Genomic DNA, 22,115 nt, shown 5'->3' on the forward strand with positions numbered 1-22,115 from the left:
ATCAGAAGATGGGCGTGTTTTTTTTTTGTCTCGTTGACACCAATATGTCCTCCCTAAGGATTGCGGTAGGTGTTCTTGAATTACGATGCCACTTTTTTGATGTTTATTCACCAATATCTTGCGTATTAGAATGGACTGGCGATTGTGTTTCTTATAGTACGTAAATTGAGATGCTTTTCAGTATCCAGCTGTAAAGAGGAAGACCGCTTCATCTTTCCAGCGGATATTCTCCCTTGGGTCTACAAGAAAGCAAACCAGTGACGTAACTACTGTACCGCAAAATTTACAGTCGCGGGGTCCCGTATAATAAGCTTACATTTGTATTATGTCATAGAATTTATTTAAAAGGAGACCCAATCATAACTTTTTGTTATAAGACCGGATTTTGTAGTTGTATTGGAAAAAACTTAGGCCTATTTATTTTGGCTAAGAAAGTCGGTCATGTTGCGTCACGCCTTCTGTCAGGCATCTTGAAGCTGTGGTAGGAATTCGTGTTTACTGACTTATTTTATATTTATAATATTTATATCAGATAAAATTTTCGTAAAAAAATATTTAAGAAGTGGAATTTTATACTAAAATGATAATCAAATTTAATTTTAAAACTGCAACAACGACTAGGTCTATAATCTGGTCAATAATCGACTTTAGATGTTAATGACGAATCTTATTAAGGAGTTAATTCAACGGGTTTATTCTGCATAATTTTTTCTTATATTCGAACATGATTTAGATGACTTTCTCAATTACCTAAATACTACAACTAACTAAATTACAATTAAACGACTTAGCGATTAACCTCGACATCTTTATTTTGAATTCAACTTTAGATGCATTCAGACAATTCCTATTCTTGTTCTTATTTATTTATTTATTTTTTAAATAAAAAAACCGGGCTTTAGAATATCTTTTCCATTCTTATTCTATGATAAAAATGTCGTATAAATATACTTCTTGACATCCTGTCAAAATTTCCAGCTTTAAACAGACATATTTTGTTTCTATAACAGGATCTATTTAGAAAAACAATTCGCTTATGTAGATGATCCATCTAATTTTATTAGTTAAGTGGGTCCAGCGCATACACTTATCACTAAATAAATGTAACTTAGACTATTAAGACTATTAAATAAATTAATAACTTCATAGCAGGCCTTAAAGGGGTACCAGAAGAATCATTTTCTTGAACCTCACATTTAAGACGCTTCAAAAATATTTCTTACAAATTATTCATTCTATTGCGTCTTTTGTGTATTAAGAAAAACTTTTTAAAAATCTATTATTTAAAAAATATAATATGAATTTTAGCGTTTTTTTTTTTTTGAATGTACTGGGGCCCAAAAAGTTAAGTGTTCCGGGCCTCTCTCGATATCTGATAGACCTTGTATTATGGTAATTAGTCTAATATTTCGAATATCATAATATCTAATCTTCAGTGAGTCAATTACATTTCTGTACTTTAGAAACTTAATCAGTGGCAAAGCGTGGGAGGGGAACTAAAGGGGTTCGAAACTAGGGGAAGCACCTAACCGGTAAAGAACATTTTTTTTTATAACTCTTTCGGCCCTGTGGGTACTAAGATGATCTTTTTTAGGCAATCGCAAATAGGTTCGGCCAGGCCCACAATGGCTCGGCCTGGGTGGTGAGGAATGGAGCCCAACGTATCCGGATGGATCACCCCAGAAAAATTCCTGGGAATTTTTCGACCCGTTCAGATTCGAATCAGGCGGTAGTTTGCCACGTTTAAACACTAGTTTTTGTCATTTGATACAGTTCTAATAAACACATCAAAGTTGCATTTTGACAATGGTTTAGTTATCATATCTGCAACATTAATCTCAATTAGTATATATTCAATAACATAAACATTATTAGTAATTTGTTGGTTTAAATAACTTACAAATCTCATTAAGCTAGGCCAGCAGTACTAATCAGAAGAAATTTATTTGAAATTGAGTAATGAAATAATTTAATTTTTAACAAATTGTAAAGATAAGCAGCAGGGGAAGCGGTGCTTCCATCGTTTCCTACCACCCCCGCCGCTAAGCTTAATTATTATATAAATAATTATGTAATTTATACTTAAAATATATCCACGTCCATTTTAGGATGGCAACTCAATTTTATATTAAGGTGTAAAACTCTTGCGTTGAAATCTATGGAATAAAATGTCACATATGTTTATTCAGTAATGAATAGTAAAAGTATACGGTATATGAATATAAATTTCAGATTCTCTTTAGTAGTATTTTAATATTTTCTTGAATTATTTTCTCTTTTAAAATTTAAATGATAAAAACATATTCATGAATAATTCTGTTGTAAATTTTATATTTTTTTTATTATATATTTTTCTAGTGAGATAACAGCCTTGCTGTTTACTTATTTACTCCATAAACAGAGCATAAAAAGCGTTTGAGATTTAAAATTTCAATGTTCAATTATGCTATTTTTCTCTACAAAACTGAAGAAATATTTTGTAGTTTTATTTAAATGCAAGAATAATTTGTAAAAATATAGCCTATGTGCTTAATGATTATGGCTTTAGAAATACGAAAATTCGCTCAGATTATTATATAGCGTTATTCAAATTATTTTTGAGATTCATCGAAATTAAGATCTTAATGTCGAGTTAAACTAATTGATCATTTCTATCTTCATTTTGGCTGCTTAGATTTGGTTTTTTGCCCATCTAACTTCTTAGATTAGTCAATCTTTACTTCGACCTCCCAGCCATTTCCTTGTTCATCGATGTTCTGGAACGGTTGTTCAATTTCCATTCCAACTTTTCGGTTCGATCATCTTTTAAGTTTATTAAAATTCTTTAAATGTTATTTAGATTTTTGACTTAATTTCTATGATATTTTACATAATTAAAACTAGTAATTTCTCATAATATAAAGTACAAAATTGTTAAGTTTAAACAAATTTAAGAATTGAAACGATTCTTAATCCAAATGTTCTAATAGAAAATAGATTTGTAATTACAATTTAGAACATGAAAATTGCCGAATATTTTTTTATAAAATTTATAAAGATTATTAGATTAAATATTATTATATATATATATTATAATATAATTATTTTAAAAAATTAAAATTTTAATATTTATATTCGAATTTTTATATATAAGATGGAATTTAAACACGTAAATGACATGAAATATTCTGTGACAAATTTACAAAATTTTAAAAAATTACTTCTTCATTTTGTACACATATATTGATTGTACTGTACACGATAGAACAGAAGTAGCTGAAAAAGTATCTTCTATAATTTATTTTATTTTTTAATAAATTAAATTATCATATTAATTTATTAAAAAATAAAATAAATTATAGAAGATACTTTTTCATTAAATTATCATTTTAATTTATTTTATTAGTTTACTTTCAAAAATAAAAAGGTGACTGACTATACAGAGTGACTTTTGCTCATACTATAATAAAACGAAACAAAAAAAATTAAATATTTGTTTGTTTCGTTTTATTATACTGTTTCCTGGTATTTTTTAAATAATTTTTTAAGACATTAAAATTTATATAAGTTAATGAAATTTAAGAAAATTCTATAATATAATACAAAAATTTGTAAGTAACTACATTGAAAAGATTCTACTTTTTTCAAGAGAAAAGTAAAGTAGTCTTCAAACATGTATTTTTGTTTTTTCTTCTACACACAGTAACGTTTACTTTTATATAAATAAAATTTAAGATAAATATTTTAAAATATTATTATTATTATTTTTTAAAATAATTTTATTTGTGAAAATTTCCAGAATGTATTTGGTTCGAGGTTTTGACAAAATTTTGTGATGTCACATTGGAAGCAGACAATATTAGAAAAATCCTTTAAAATTTTTATCGGAAAAAATTCGAAATTTTGCTGGAAAGCAATATGATATATCGAAAAAAATGGGAAAAATTCGATTAAATCAATTATTGTACGATTTTAGAAATATATATTTCATCTTAAAATATTTTATACTAAAATTATTTGTTTATCTTCGATTGCAAAGTTTCAATATGTCTTCTTAAAAAAAAAAAAAAAAAAAAAAAATCAAAATTTGAAATAACCAATAGAATGACATATAACAATTCAAAACATTTAAAATAGCCAATAGAGAAAAGGAGATTTAAAATTCCTTCTTTGTTATTGGTCAACTTGAAAAATGAATATATTATAATATTAATTTAAGTTTATACCTGTTTTAGAATTTATTAATTTAAATGCAATGGAATGTTTATTATTAATAATGTTAAATTTCATTGTGAAAATTAAAATTAATTATTTATGTTTATTTTTGTTAAGTTTTGAAACAAAAAAAAATTTTTTTCTTCCAATGGAAAACGGATCTCCCCTCCAATACGAATGGGTAAAAACCGGAAGCGGAATGACGTCACAGAGGCAGTGTGCATCTGTGTCGTCGACAACATGCCGGTTAACGAGAGTCCTAATAACTTGAAGACATCAAAACACAAATCAAAAACAAAGAAAATAAATAACGAAAAGGAAGTTAAGACACCAGTACAAGTTAGTGAGAATAAGGTAATGTATTTATGCTGTTATAAGCTGATAATAGAGTGCTAGATTATATTGTACGTAAGCCTAATGCATTCAATGTTGTTTACAATCTCAATTATGCTTTTTTAGTATTGTAATTGACACCGTAAATGATTAATTTGATTGAAAATATCTGATATAATTTCAAAAATTGCAAATGTTAGGTTATTCTGGCTGTCATATATCTATATCATACATAAACATCTATAAGAGTATTTACTTTAAACATCTTGCATGTAGTTGTGAATTGCCATGTGTTAAATCATTAATTACATAACTAATATATTTTTTATAGAAAATATATCTACTCCACGCCAAAACATATAATTAGAATTGATACTGTCTTTTGGAATTATAATTATTTTTATATTAATAAAAATAGTTGAGCAAGTATTTTTATATACTGAATAGAACATATTAATAATATGATCTAATGCCTGAGGAAGATGTTAATGTAATGTCGAAAGAACTTGATTAACTATTTTATTAATATAAAAGTAATTATTCTTTACTTCACAACTGAGTGCATAGGTAGACACTGGGCATCTTTAATGTCACTCTGTATTCAGGAATATCTTACACACTGATACACGTTTTGGGCACATGCCCCTCTTTTATCAGCTTTTTCTTTAAGACATTTAGTAAAGAGGTGCTAACTAATACATGTCCTTTTTTAAAATATATATATTTACAGTTAAATTTCTTGACAGTGCACTGAACAGCACTTAGCTTTCACTGGTAATGTTGGTTTTATAATGCCAAAAGACAGTATCTTTTATAATTGATGACAATATTTTATGGTACAATTCTAGGACAAAATCACGTGGTTGGGACTTTAACAGAGCTGTAGAGCATACTGATAAGAACAAATAAGTCAAAGGAACCGTGCCTGTATGGGCAACCCTTTGCGAGAAATAGGCTCCCCAAAATGACTCTATGTAAACTTTTGAGACCCTCAAAAATGGGGTAAACTTTCAGTCTTAAGTTGTCATGTTATATTTATTAATTCTAAACTGCTTTATAATATATTTTTTTCTTTTAAGTTGATGAGAAAATTATTGGTAGTAAAATAACACACTGATTTATGGATATTTATGTAAATGATAATGAAATATTTATTATGTAAAATCTGCTAACCTAATACTTTGACTATTTTAAGATTGTAGAGAAATTTCTGTTAGTTTCAGAAAATATTTGATTTAATAGATACTATTTAAAATAAAAGAAATTAATATTCAATAATATATTATTTTTAGAAACTTTGTATAATATTATTTTCATCTTTGTACTGTTTAAGAGTTACAAAATATAAAAAATTTCAAAAGAATGATTCAAGTATGAAAATACATATTTGAATATTATTTGTAATCATTCTTTTGTTAATTTTAAAATTCTGTGATTATTCTTTTGCTTTAATGTAGTTTATGAATATTTAAATGATATTTTGAAAATGGATAAATGTATTTGAAAATGTTAGATTAGTGGATAAAAATTTTTTATACTTGATAAAGTTCTCACTGATTCTTAATCAAAAATAAAGAGGAATGGTAAGTTTAATTTGCTTGAAATACAACTTTTACATATTACTTTTTTAATATAACTTGATATGTATACATGCTAATATACAAAACAAAATTACGTATGATTTATTTTAAAAAATTAATATGGTATATATTTTTATTGATGAAAATGTGTATTCAGTTTATCAAACAACAACTAATTGAACTGATGTCACTACAGAAAATTTAAATTTTAAAATTTGTTGGTAAATTTTGGATAATCAATCACTTGTTATGGAAAGAATAAAGTAAAAATATTAATATGAATTCTAGTATAGTACAACAAAGGTTAATCAAAAATTTAACAAACAAAATTTAATCATAAGAAATATCAAAAAAAAAATTTTTTTTTAATTGGTAAAAAGAAGCACTACTTTACCATTATAAATCTACAATAAGCTGAGGAACTTTGAATTGAAAATAAAAATACATAATAGTAAAATTAATATTAAATAAATAAATTTTATATGAGTACTGTACTTTATTACAGTTCTTTTTTAAGGAAGTTACTTATTTTGCTTTGTTATATATTAGTGTTAATAATGAGATAGCTCAATAGCATGTCTATAGAAGATTGCTGACAATCATTATGCAAAAATTTGTAATTTCTGGAATTAGTACACACTGAAATCAATTTCAGTTAATCAATTTTTTGATGCTCTACTATATCTTTTTTTTCTTCTAATGGTTTTTGAAATTATCCTGTAATATCTAAGTGCTAGTTCATAATATTTAATTATATAATTATATATGCTCTATCTAATATTTAATTCCATTCAAAGCATATCTTAAAACCAAAGAAATTAGTAACATGTGATTCTTAATTATTAATTCTGAAGATGAAGATTTAGTGTTTGAATGTAAACATCTGCTATTTAGTCCGTAAAAATTTTATAGAATGTATTTAAAGTTTATTCCATTTCTGTGTAGAATAAATTTTGTTCAAATATTGTTTAACTGAGGGAGCTTGAAACAGTAGGCAAAATTATTTTTAATATAAAAAGTTTAATGTGATCTGTCTTCTTATGTTCCAGACATGGGCAAATGTGGCTCCGAGAGTCGCATGCAGCTCTTCTTGAGTTACGTGCGGCTCTTGCTGAAAGTGTTAATTTCAGTTTTTTATTATTATTTTTACAGTTTTATTTTTTATAATTTTGTGAAAATATGTTTATGAAAAAAATTCAATATTTGTTTTATATTATATTTATATTATATAATAAAATCGTGCACCTTACCATACTATCCACCACGACAGTATAGAACTGTGGCTCCCATGCATTTTGCAAAACCTACATTTCAGCTCCCACTGAACTCTTGCTTGCCCACCCCTGTTATATTTATTCAAAATGTAAGGGTTCTGCTTTGGTTAATCAATAAATTTTAATAAGTTAGTTAAATGATTACCAACTCATATATCATCTTTATTTTTTAAACTTTCCTTTTAACTCCTTTAACTTTATAAATGAAAAATGACAGTCTTTTCAAGAAGTCATAAAACTAGTTTTTTAGTGCATTTTCAAGGTTTTCACTTTTATCCTTTAAATCTACATTGAAATAAAAAGACAACAATGGAAATTACAACTAAGTGTGCTATTTTATATTTTATATAAAATAGCTTACTGTTTATATCATAAAGCTGAAATTATTGATAATCTTTGAAATTAAATTTGAAACTAGTACATTTTTAAATTCAATGATGTAAAACTAAAAAAAAAAATAAAAGATTTTATGTGGAACTTTGTCGCTCAGTCATGAATTCTATTACCAATAAATTGTTGACTTAGTTAAAAATTTTATTATTATTTCATTTGTTGGGCTGCAATTTTCAAATTGCAGATCTCTTCATTCCCATTGTTGTCCATCTGCTTGTCTCTCTCTGTCCTTTGTTAACTTTTAGCTTATTTACTAGTTTTCTATTTTTTTTTTCTTATCACAATAACTTTTTTATTGAAATAAATGAATATTAAAATTAATATGGAATTATAATTAATGAGTTTGTGTTTATGTTGAATCTTTAAGAAGAAAAAATACATTAAAACATTTAAAATAAGCTTTCTTATATAAAAGAAAGCTAAGAAGGAGAACTGTTAAGTATTCATTTAAAAATAAAAGAAAATGTTAAAATATATCAAAAATTGACAAATAGAATATAACTTATCTGAATGATAAACAAATATTTATTTTTGAACATGTATAATTTTATTAGTTCATTTTATTGCTAAATTATCATTTATGTTTAATGTATTTATGATATATTTTATATTATTTTATGTACAGTACAGAACATACTATTTCAGATAGTTTTTTATTTTTAAACTATGTACTCTATATTATTTGCACTCAATTTTATATTGTGCCTTTTTCAAATGTTAACTTATTTCAAAGTATCAAATAAACTAAGACACTAATATAACTCTTGATAAATTTCCTGAAACATTTTTTTTATAGAATGAACAATTTTGGAGTTTTCATTTACTGTATTTTATGGACTATAAGACGCACTTTTTTCTTCGAAAAATTGCCTCCAAAATTAAGGTGCGTCTTATAGTCCATAGTGTCTTATAGTCCGTAAAATAAAGTAATTGTTGTTTCATCTACAGTATGTACATATTTATCCATATATTTATACAGTATGTACAGTACATATTTTCCATTTACAGTATTTGTAAAAATAAATAAATAAATAAAAGTTTCATGGAATTAGAAATAAAATCCAGCAATGAGTTGCTTAACTTTCCCCAGTGGCATTTGGTGGCACCATCTGTTATGATATTTAAAAAATTTTTTTTATATTTTTACTATTATAAAATGGCAAAAAGCTTCATTTTGAGGGTAGGGATGGGTTTAGAAATAATCGGTAAAATCATCATTAAGTCTGACCCTACTGAACGTACAACCTCCATTATATCCCCACCCCTCGAACATTAACCACCAAAATTAAATAGCATCAAGCCCCTAATAAGCAAAACCTACCTGCAAAATTTCAGAAATTTTTGACAAAAAGCACAGGAGTTATTAAACTTCAAAGAGGTGAACCAAATTGTGCCACCCCCCCACACACACACACACACTAACATAGATTATATACAGAAATTACCCCAAACTTTTTTCATTCCTCAATGTTTGAAGGTTCCCTGAGTCCAAAAATGTAAAAATCTTGGGAGGTCATTTTTTATCGATTGCCATACTTTCCCTGTGTTATATATAACAGCTGGGAAAGTAAAAGTTATATAACTTGTGGTAGACAGATTTTCATTCAAAATTTTTCTTTTAAAATTAGAAGAAAGATAATTTTGAAAAAAATTATATGCATAAAATGAAAATTTCAGTACTGAGTCATGAACAAAACCATATAATAAGGATATACAGTAGAACCTCTATTATCCGGACTAATTGGGGATGAAGGTTGTCTGGATAAGGAAAAATCCGGATAATCGAAAAAATAATAATTGACAGTGCATATAGCAGACATGGGCAAATGCGGCTCTTTTTGAGTTACATGCGGCTCTTGCTGAGTGTTAATTTCTGTTTTTTATTATTGTTTTTACAATTTTATTTTTTATAATTTTACGAAAAGATGTTTGTTAAAAAAAATTAAATATTTGTTTTATATTATATTTATATTATATAATAAAATCACGCGCCTTACCATACTATCCGCCACGACAGTACAGAACTGCGGCTCCCATGCATTTTGCAAAACCTACATTTTGGCTCCCACTGAACTCTTGCTTGCCCACCCCTGGTATATAGTATGAATAATTTTTATTTGTCTAGATTTACATATAGCTTCAATATTAAATTATTTTTTATTAAGAAATTCAATTAACGATTTTTGTTTAAAGCTAGCTGTTCTTTTTGAAGCTGCTAAATCGCGAATACTTTTAAGACATATAAGTTGTCCCGAGTTACACTCTTCTTAGCTCTCAAACCACTTCATGGCGACATCTAAGCACTGAAAAGCTTCAGAATGTGTAGGACCAATCTCTCTTACTTCGCAAATCTCTTCGTCTTCTCGATCTTGTTTATCTGAGGAAGATATTTCTTTAATTATTTTCTCATCATTCAAAATTTGGAATCCAGGATCGTTTGCATCGCAATTTAACCACTCGGTTACATCTTCGTCACATTCGACACATGTTGAAATTTGTGCTATTGCTTCCGCAATGTCTCCTATACCACTTTCTACTGTTACTGGAATTTACTAATTGTCTTTTCAAAATTTTGTTTCATGCATTCCATCACGTACGTACATAAAGTGTCGCAATTTGCCAAGTGCAAATCAGCAAGTTCGTACAATTTTTGTTTATGTTGAACAATCCGGATAATCGAAAATCCGGATAATAGAGGTCCGGATAATGGAGGTTCTACTGTAATTCACTATTTAAAATTTTTATTTTTACAATTGATAGATGAAGTCCATTAAATAATGAAGCTCAAAAATTTGAATGAAAATGCATTTAATATTGCAAAAAAAATTTTTTATTGTGAATTTTACTTTAATAAGTTTTAATTTGAAAGTTTTTTATAATTTTAAAAATGATTTTATATTAAACATTAAAAAATAGTTTTCCTTACATCAACGTTTCGTATTTCTTAAAGATTTTTTACATGAAGTAAAACTTGCTGTTTTTTTGTTTTTAAAGTAAAAAAGACCATGATGATTTTAATACCAATAGTTAGATATTTATTTTTGAGGAAAATTGTTTAGTAAATAGAAATATATGATCAAATTTATTAAATATTTTGATTTAGATATTGTGATTCTTCTGTTAAGATTGGATTCAAGAAAATAGTGCTGATTATTATGAAGCTTCTATAACATGAAATGGAAAAATAATATCTGGTTATAAAGTCACTGATAGATGATCAACTGATTTAATATGCAGGATGTTTTTCCACAAATTCATAAAGAGTAGATAATATGTAAAGAAATTGTTTATCAATATTGATGTACAGTACACAGAAAACTTTTCATTGTTAGAAATGTATATACTTATATTTAATTAGCAAATATATGTAATAACTTCTCTGATATCTCTTTGTTGTGCAAAAATTGGCATAACTTATAAACAAAACATCAGTACAGATGCAGATAGTTTTAATGTTTTATATATACTAATTATAGTAGTCATGTTTAAATCCAAGTAAATAAAATACAGCAACTTTTACTTAGAAAATAAAGTAAAAGTTATACAACTTTTTCCTGTTAAAACAATTTTTACTTTTATCATCATCAAACTTTTAATATCCACAAAACTCTTCTCATTAAATTTGATTTTTGCAGAACCTCATGCTAAAAATGATTTTTTATGTGGAAAAAAATTAGACATAGACAACATTGTAAAATATAATCTTTATCTTCTATAAGTATTAGACGTTTATGGTGCGGTTTTTTGTATATATTGCTTAAGTATCAATTTCCCTTGAAAATTTTCTTTTTCTCAATAGATTAATTGATTTAACTTCACAGTTGGTTTAACCGTAGTTATTTCGTCTGTACCGCATTTCATCAGAGACAAAGACTATTGGGTTTTATTTCCTACATTATTCTTTATTTCACTATGCATTTGATGCATAGTGCAATAAAGTGCATAGTGAAATAAAGCCCAATAGTCTTTGTCTCTGATGAAATGCGGTACAGACGAAATAACTACGGTTAAACCAACTGTGAAGTTAAATCAATTAATCTATTGAGAAAAAGAAAATTTTCAAGGGAAATTGATACTTAAGCAATATAATCTTTATTTTTAATGTTTTCATTTCTGAGCAGTATAATTTTATTGCAATGTTTTCTGTAGCATTTACTGCAATATATTGAAGAAATTAACTCAGAAACTTTTTATTGACAAAATGCTTATGTTATAAAAATAACAATTTTATTATAGTGCATTCAGAATTCATGAAAATAACTGTGAAATATCAGGATTTTGCAGATATATTTATAGATGCAGGAAGCATGTTTAATTTATGACAAAATGAATATAATGCTTTGCTATATAAATTTCAGAAACACTGTAAATATTAGTTATTTTACTATAAAGTTATTAAAATTTTTGTTAGATTCTAATTTAAAATTTTGTGTAAAGTTGGTATAATAAACTTTAAATGTAGTATATGAGGTAAAAAGTTTTATTTCTGTTGAAATCATATTTTGATAACATCAAAAAAAATATCAGGTTTGTATTTTACTTGTCTTAGATTTATTTGCTGTTAAGCATTTTCAATAGATTTATCTTTCATCTTCAGAACCTTCTACAAAATTTAAAATTATAAATATAAGTGACAAGTATTTTAAATATGAAAATTTAACCTCCAAAAAAAACCTTTTAAAATTATATTTTACTGAAGACAGTCAAACATAATTTAAAAGATATTTGTAATTGTATTCATCATTTTTTAGAAATAGAAATTGTATATTTAAAAAAAGCTGTTTTATAAATATACTATTTTGCTATTGGTAGATAAAATATTTTTGCAGTTTTGCATTTCATCTGAATGAATTCTTGATTATGGAGTGTGCTTTCAATGCACATAATATTGATGTTACTTTTAGTTTTCTATTGTATTTTTATGATAGGAATTATATTTTAATTTATTGCTGAGAATTCTAATATGTTAGTTTTCATTTCTAAAAGTGATAAATAAATATTATATTATAAGGAATGAGCAATTATTTATTGTGATATTGTCACCATGCCAGGCTGCAATTTTTAATCATACTTTTAATTTATATTTAATTTAAAATATTATATATGCTCTCCATCTCAAATTAGTAGTGGCTTGCCCCTGTACATCATACTTCTCCTTCAACAATAGAGTTCTGCCAGTCATCTGTCTAACACCTTTCAGGGAAGAATTTTTGAATTGAAACAACATGGCTTCTGTTTTACATTGGAAGTTCATATTTAGTTAATCTGGGCCTTCTGCTCCTAAAGTTTCCATATCTCATCTTGTCTTTCATATATCATACTCCATTCTCAAGATTAAGGAAAGACGGATGGATGAACAGATTACAGTGGGAATTTAGAGGTCTACAATTTGTTCAAATTACAGCTCGATAATGATTTCAAATCTGCATAAAATACAGAGCAACAGTGTAAATTGAATGGACAATCTTTTTAAATGGTGGACCAATAAAATGTCTCTAAAATAGTATGGACTAAATTTTTTAGCATTTCTTGATTTACAGTATGTTATTGAGATGACTTATAATGAAAAAATTGACACAAACAGTTTAATGTTATTTATTGTAATATTTATGCAGGTTTGTACATATAACTGATTTTATTAATAAGATAAACAAAATACAATATAAGATATTCTGTTTATTATATGTACAGTATTTTGTAAAAGACTGACTGAATCTCATATGTTTATGTGTTGGAGTTAACTTGTTAATCATAGATCACTGTCCCTGATATAAATTATGATTACACTGTATTTTGCATTTTTTAATTTATATAAAGAATAAGAAATTTTAAAATAGGTGTCATAATTGTGGTGTAAAAATATTTTCATTAACTATTAAATATTATGTTGGGTGTATTTAGCCAAGAATATTAGTCCAAACTAAAAACAAATAATTTGATTAAAATATATTTCAGTACATTAATTGAAAATTAATTGTTATTTATATGTACAATTATTTCAGTTAATTGTAATTTATAATTTTAAATATGCAATTTAAAATTTCATGTTTAAAAATAGTATTAAAGAGTGAAATTATTTAAATAATAGAAAATGTTAATTCAACAAATATAAATGAATTTATCAGATATCTAAAAATAGTGAAAAGAATTTAAATCCATTATTTGGCAATTTAAGAGAGTTTTTTTTTTAATCTCCAAAAGTATTCATAGTGAAATGCTCATAGTGAAAGAGTCTATCTTTGAATCTTCACATAAACACAGTAAGACCATAAGATTGAAGAACAAGAACTAATTTAAAACTTAAACTTTGTATGATCATGCAGATTAAATATTTTGTGGTAATAAATGCCTTCAGATTACTTTAAATAATAATAAAATACTTTTGTGTGTGTGGTTCAGATTCTAAGTTTGTATGCATGCACATACATAACATAAATAATTGTCATCTGAAAATGAAGGGAATAAATCTGAAAATTTTTATGAATTACAAATACCACTTTTCATTATAAAAGAAGTATAGTTTTTGGTTTTATTTTCAATACACAGTAGTATTGTAATATATATTGTAATAAACATGTAATATTTTAAAGATTTTAACTTAAACGTTTGTTTACTATCAGTGATCTTTTAGCATTTAAATTTTAAATTTGTTCTTGTTTTTCATTCTTGCAGTTTTGCTACATTCGTCTAGTATCTGAAAATGGAACATACTAATTCTAATACTAAAACTTTATCTACAAATATAATAAAAAAAAACATATTTTAGTCTAATTGAGAATTTAAAAGATTCTTTATTCATTTTAAAAAATTTTCTGAGAACTAATATATGCACCAGTTCACTTTAGTCTTATCCAATTTAACTGAAAATACATTGTTCAAGCATTTGTTGTATTTACCTTATGGCTGTCATTTCATATATATTTTGCAATCTGTAATGTCTGTGGATATTTTATGTAGTTTATAGAATTTCATACTTGTAATTTTTTCTAATAACAATATACTGAATTTTAAACAAATGAAACAACAGTAGCTTGAATATTGCATAAACAGTGAATTGCTATAGAAAAAAAATCTAAGTTTGTACAATTTTTTTTTCTTTTCTTTTGCAAAACTTGAATAAATAGGATTATGATAGTTTCCAAATCTAACACACATTTTTTTTGTTATATTTTAAATGTTATTTTTTTATTGAGCTTTTCATTTTCAAACCACAATAGTAGCAATGATAAACAACCAGATTTTTAAAATAATAAAGATTTTATTTTTAGATTTATAATTAATTAAGCTTGTTTGTTTATATTACAAAAATAATTAATTGGCTTGTTATATTTTTCATAAGATCATCAAAAAATATCAGAAGAATAGTTTAAAAGTAATCATTTTTAAACTTTTGTTTTGATGATTTTTTTATTTTTTACATTTTATTGTATATTATATTAATATTTGCATCTGTATTATCACTAATATATCATATCTGTATCAAATTAATATAGTTTGAAGGAAGCATTTTTCTTCCTATGAAAATTAATTTCAATTTAATTGAAATTTACAGAAATATATGCTATAAATTTAAAATGTAATTAATTTTATTTATTGGCTAATATTATTTATGTTTAATTTAGTTAAATTATGTTAATATAAGTAAATTTAAAATATTAAAAAAAATTATTTTTAAAAATTAAAATGTACAATAGTGAGAATTATAAAAAGATTTAGAGACCAAAACAGCTTATCCAATTATTTAAAACTTTGATGTAAATCTTTTGTATAAAATTTTTAATTATAAGATACTTATAAAGCTTAACTTTCTTGTTAAAACATTATTTTAAAGTGTGTTAAATATGCAAGTTTTACAGACTTAAACTTCACAGTTATTATTTTTGTTTAATTAATTATTGATTTTAACAATAAAAAGTATGCTATCAGAAAAACTGTCAAAATATTTGCTTTATTAATGTTAAAAATATAATAGCATTATATAGTATATTAAATGTAGCACTTAAGAAATCAAAAGAAAAGATTCAGGTGACTCAGCTGTCAGTTTGTCAACATTACTATAATGCTTTATGACAAAAATCCATTAGAAACTTCATCTTAATATCTATGACCACAAAAATTAATTATCTGCTACTTATTGCAACATGTCATTATTACAAGTCACTACATAAATAAATGGGTTGAATTAGGTAATATATGTCATTGTTTTAAATGTAGTTAATTTATAGAGCTTTCAGTTATTCTTTATATATTTTTAAATTTATAATTAATTAAATTTTTTATTAAAAATTTTATGATAATGAATTAAAATAATATCATCTTTTTTAAACATTAAGGTATCAGAAAATACAAATCTTCCTGCAACTGCCGTACAAAAAGCAGCTTCATTAGAATGGTTCACTTCGGAAATTCAGTCTATGATGTAAGTATTATTTTAAATATTACAGTCAGCTTAATACAATTTAAAATTAAAACATAGATAAGAAAATATTTTTTTTTTAATTTAATTTAATTTTTAACTAATAACACTCTTTCATTTTCTTTATTATTTTAGTTAAGTTTCGAAAAAAATATTAAATTCAATAAAATATCAGAAAATTTGGGAATAAATTTGTGTTCACTAAGCCAGTCATTTTAATTTGTATTAAAATAGTTTTAGTTTTAGTGTTATGCGTTATACTGCAGTTAGATATTTAACTAAATCTGTTCTCATTGAGAATAGAAAATATCTTTTATTATCAAATTTTTGGTGTTTTATGTTACTTTTATAGTACTGTAATTAATTTTATTCAAAAAAAATGAATTTTAGCTAATGGAGAATCTTTTGAGTAATCTGTTAATAATGTACGTTTGTTATTGAATATAAAATTGACAGCTTTAATAAATATAGCATACTTCATGGAAGAGTTTTCAAAGTTTATTTTTTATATTATTTTCTAATGGTTTTCTTCTAGATGCTATTATTATATTTGAGTCGAAATGTAATTTAAAAAGTAATTAGCTTTTAAGTAATCAGCTTTTAAATATTAAGTAAGAAATTAAGAATAATTTTTTGATCAGTTGTAACTGGATTTTTTGGATGACCAGAGAGACCTTGCAGGCACGTAGAGTTCGGCTTATAGAGGATATTACACACAATTTTTTTTTTAATTATAAGTTTTTGAAGTTCTATCTAGTTAATTCTATTTCTTATATGTGAAAAATTGTTTCTTATTATTGTACTAGTGTAAAATTTGATAATTAAACTTACCTACAACAAGCAATTATTTATTGTGACATCGTTACAATGCTGGGCTGCAATTTTTAATCATAATTTTAATTTATTTAATTTAAAATATATGCTTTCCACTTGAAATTAGTACTGTAGTATCTTACCCCTGTACATCATACTTTTCTGTTAGCAATGGAGTCATGTCAGTCATCTATTAACTGCTTTCAGGAAAAAAAATTTTGAATTGAAATAACATGACTTCTGGTTTGCATTGAAAGTTCATATATAGTTAATTGGGGCCTTCTGCTCCTAAGGTTTTCATATCTGGTTCAGGATTTCATCTAACTCTGTTCTCGAGATTAAGAAAGAACAGATGGACAACAGTGGGAATTTATAGGTCTACAATTTTTCAAATTGCATACATCACAACACACACACACACACACAAGAAAGACATTGGCTGTACACAAAGCATTTAGCTGGCAGAAAAGAGGGTAAAGGAAAGGTGGGAAGGAGGAGGGAGAGGAGATAGACAGTACAGAAAGATAGGATCTCTCTGAACGGTGTGTATATGCTACAGTACCCTCTATGTTTGATGTTGGTGTGATATGTTTTCAAATTGCAGCCCAATTATTTCAAAAGCTATGAAAAGGTAAAAATCATTTGAACTGGAGATGGTTTTATTGTAAAATTTAAATGTCTCATGTACAGAATGTTACTTATGGAACAATAATAATATATTACATATTCTGATATGGAGATAAGAATTTATAAAATTATGTCGAAACTGATTTTTAATGTTGAAATATTTGAGGTTCATTTAATGAGAGACTTTCTAATGTAAAATGTAGAAATGTCAGTCAGTATTAAAGATTTGTATCTAGTTATATATTGGTATTCATTAGTGTTCTTTTCAAGACAGTTTTAGCTAGTGATCAATCACTAAACATTCTTCCAATCAGTTAAAAATATATTTTATTTATTTATTGGTTTTTAAAGATAGCTGGACTATTGATCAGAATATATATAAAAACTCAATATGAAACTCAAAGAATATGAAAGTATATATATGCTATTGAGTTTTGTAGCATGTGCAGTTTGTTGTCATTAACTAAAGTTTATAAAGAAATTTGTAGTTAGCAGCTAGCTAACATTAGGCTATAGGTTGATCACTTAAATTTTTTTCTGGGGAGAATGCTGTATATAATTTTTATTCTCATAATAATGTAAGAAATAATACTTTTGTATGTTTAATATTATTTATTGTTCTGCAAATTAAAATGTTTTAGTGCAGCATTATAATAATAATGTCTCAAAGTGCAGATTGAAATATTTTTATATTTTAATCATACTCTTACATGAAATTAAAATTATCAATTAAACAGGTAAACTTGAATTTGAAAAAATTAGTATACTATAGTTATTGATGTAATTTGTTATATTACATCTTTCTATTCTACACAGAACTTTATAATAATGTTTTAATGTTACAAAATGCATTATATTTTTATGTAATTTCAGTTTCATAACTGCAGTTTAGCTATGGAATAAAAATATTCTGTGGCAAATATAAAAATAATAATATAGTAAAATGTATATAATGGAAATGTTTTGGAGTAAAATATTTACATTATAAAGCAATCTTTGTTTAATAGAGACTTTACCTTAAAATCCCTAAAAATGCAAATTTGATTGATTTCTCATTTTATTTATAACATAGCCAACAACAAAATGCAAAATTGGTATAAAAAGATTATTCATTTTTAATTCATCTATTGTTGATTACAGTAATTTTATTTACAAAGAAGAGGATTTTATTAAAGAAAATAAACTGTATTGTACTTTAGCATAGACTAACACTTTAATGAATAGAGATTCTCTTATAGACTCTTATTTCTAGTGTAAAATAGTTGTGATTTCTATTTGCTTTGTTCTCACTTCTTAACTTTTTTTGTTTTAAGATTTCTTTCAGTTTCCTCAATTACTTCTTGCAATGTATTGGGTCAATGTTTCAAACCTTCTTGAATGAAAAAAATCTATTTACATTTTAAAATGCAAGTAAAGAGTTGAAAAATGACTGAATTGGATTTTCTCCTTACTGTTCTTGCTCTTCTATTGTTACTTCAACATCATCATCTTTATGGCATTGTGAATTTTTGCTGAAACTATCTGAGCTATATTTCTGTTTTTTTCAATTTTGATGGTTTGATCAAAAGAATACAATCTTTGGAATTCATGTTTGTTTCTGATACTTCTAAAATGTTTTGAAGTTGTTGTTGGATGAAAGATTATTGTCTTCCTCAGAAATAAAAAAACTCGTAAATCCAGCCTTTTCAAAGCATTTTGAAACTAAAGATTTTTCCACTAGCTAGAGTGATGCTATCAGTTTTTCAATAGCATCCAATACTGAATTCATGCTATCATTTTAGATGCCTCCTAAGTATTATTCTAAGTGCCATGTTCAGAAAGATTTACTAAGATGCCTGAATTATTAATCATTGATAATGAGTTTTTAACAATGTGTATGAGCCCTTGATTTAAGGGCTGCAAAATTGAGTTAGTTTTGCTTGGAAAAACACATCAATTTAATGTTTATAAATGTGATATTGAGGATGGCTTGTGTCATTTTCCAAAAACAAAAGTCAATTTCTGTTTTCCTTTTGCATTTTCCTACTGAAAAGTTATGTAGCTGGATCTCTAGTATTGTGATATTATTGTATCACTAACAACTTTGTATTAATTTTTTGATCTGGGTGATTTTGATTTTTTATGACTATTGATTTCTTGAATTCTCTGTTCATATTCCAATGTAGAAAATGTGTGTCTTTGGATATTTTTCCTCCAAAACAGTTTTCTTGTCTTAGTGCAAGGGATTTAGTTGGTAACATTTTGTAAAATAGTACGTATAATTGCAGTTTTATAAATCACAGGAATCATATCCAGAAACAATTTACTCCAGTTTTTCTTTTCAAGTTTTTACATTTCATGTTGCACTTAAATAATACAAAAACCTTTAAAAATCAGCCTTTTTATTCACTTTTCCAAATGTTTTTGGCCAGTTTGAATGGCCTTCCTCTGGAACAGAATAAAAGGTTGCATTTTTAAAGGTTTTTGTGTCCAGGTTAGTGTATCACATTTCAGGATTAACATTTCTAGCTTCTCTATAAATAAGTACAGTACTTAATTTTGCACAGACTGTAAAATATAGTAACAATATTTAAAAGTAAAATATAAAATTAGTTACAAATTAAGAATAAGTAAGTTATTTTAAATAAATATTATTTAAATTTATGTAAAGTAGAACTTTAGTAACAAATAGGTTAAATGTTAAAAATGATTACTCATATAATAATTAATAAATAAAAATAGAAGATAAGTGAAGAATTTAGAATTAAATCAATTAATTCTGACTTTTCATTTCTCTGTGCAATTTTTTTTGTCCTAATCTTTATTCTAGATTTTCTCATAATTGAAGTTTTAAGTTGTGTCACTCTTAAGAAAAAGATTTGATAAGTAAATATAAATAGGTAACATTGACATATTACTTAAATTAGTAATATTTTTATTTTAATTATTATATGTTGTTATAAATTATTATTGGTTATATTTAATAAAATTTTCTTCTATAACAGCAAAGAACATTTGCTATTAAAAATTCTTTAATAATTTCTTCAAAATTAATTTGTCAAAAACAGTCTTCTTCCAGATACTATATGATAATGAAAATGTCAATTTGTATTTGAATCATTGTTTGAGGATTTTTCAGTTTCTTTAAGCAAGAAAACAAGCTTTTTGGTGTGCAGATAGTCATCATTAAAATTAGAAAAATGTCTAATTCGATTTCAATATTATAAAATACACATTTTATTTTATAAGTTATTACGCATTCATACCAGTTAGTATGAGCAAAATTTTTCTGTATCTTTCAATTTAGTATACGTGTAGGAATGAAATTGTTGAAGTTCTTCAAGTCTTATATCTAAATTATCAAATGTGAAGTACTAATTTTTCATATTATTTTGTGTATTCTTCATTAGATAAATTCAAATTATTGAAGAAGAAAAAAACTATTTGATTTTTTTTATACACTTCCATTGTTGAAAAAGTTCAAGCATATCAATTATAGCATAAGTAGTTATACAAAATTTACTTCTTCCATTAAAAAATCTATTAAATGATATTTCTGGTGCACTTCCATCATTAATATTTTTTCATTGTGATTTTGAACTACTTTATATTAATAATTAGCAAATAAACAAATTAATAATTAGTATCAGGAAAAACACATTTAGATATGTTGTCAAATTTTCTAAAATAATCTCTTAAAGTATGTAAATAGTTTACTACTGACTTGTAGATATCTGCATGTTTTCAAATTTATTTTTTGGATCTTGAAAGCTTGATTTATCTGTTGAAAATTCTGCAATATTCATTTTACATAACAAACATTACAAACTGTAATTCTAACATCTTGTTGGCAATGTTTTATACTTCTTTTTGTAATTGGTGTTCATTTATACATTTTAAAGCATATTTTATCATTATGTAAGATTCTATAATTGCAAATATAAACATCTATTACCTGATTTTTATTGAAGCCAAGCAATCTACCAGATTATATTGAGTTGTAATATATTCTATAATTGCATTTGTAGCCATTGAATGTTTTTCTAAAAGGTATTGAAGAGTGATTTTAATACTTAATTATTATCTAAACATTTTTTAAGTATTTGCTTATTAGGATGTTGAAAGAAGAAAGAATTGTGTAAAATAATTGAATTGTTGAAAAAATTAACTGTTCTTGAACAACAATCTGCAGGAACTGATAGCATTGCAATCTTCAAGATAAGTGAATGAACAGCACATGGTATGAATATTGCATATTTATTATGTTCTAAAAATTTTTGTTGCATTCTTTTATAAGGTTCTGATAATGTTTGCAGCATTGTCATATGACTGACATCTGTACTTTGAAAAATCTGTTTTGTAAAATTCATATAAGTAATGGAAAACTTGATTTTCCATATGTTCGAGATTTGTGTCTTAATACAATATTTAACTGATCAGTGTGAGAAAGATTAGCAGTGATATATATAAAGGTCTACAGACAGACTGAAATATCTGACAGTCCTT

At 25.3% G+C, this 22,115-nt stretch overlaps 1 protein-coding gene across 1 annotated transcript in view; it reads left to right on the forward strand.

Moving 5' to 3' along the window:
- Positions 1 to 4,375: 4,375 nt before the first annotated feature.
- The window catches only part of LOC136976815 (transcription initiation protein SPT3 homolog), an 84,509-nt gene continuing 66,769 nt past the window's right edge, over positions 4,376 to 22,115 (forward strand). Inside the window, exons 1-2 of the mRNA XM_067272198.1 lie at positions 4,376 to 4,548; positions 16,108 to 16,193. Of these exons, the coding sequence (XP_067128299.1) occupies positions 4,435 to 4,548; positions 16,108 to 16,193 (200 nt within the window). The 5' untranslated portion in view covers positions 4,376 to 4,434. The remainder of the gene's footprint in view (positions 4,549 to 16,107; positions 16,194 to 22,115) is intronic.

Source organism: Centruroides vittatus, unplaced genomic scaffold (genome assembly GCF_030686945.1).
Source record: "Centruroides vittatus isolate TY-2023 unplaced genomic scaffold, ASM3068694v2 contig_425, whole genome shotgun sequence".
Classification (NCBI taxonomy): Eukaryota; Metazoa; Arthropoda; class Arachnida; order Scorpiones; family Buthidae; genus Centruroides; species Centruroides vittatus.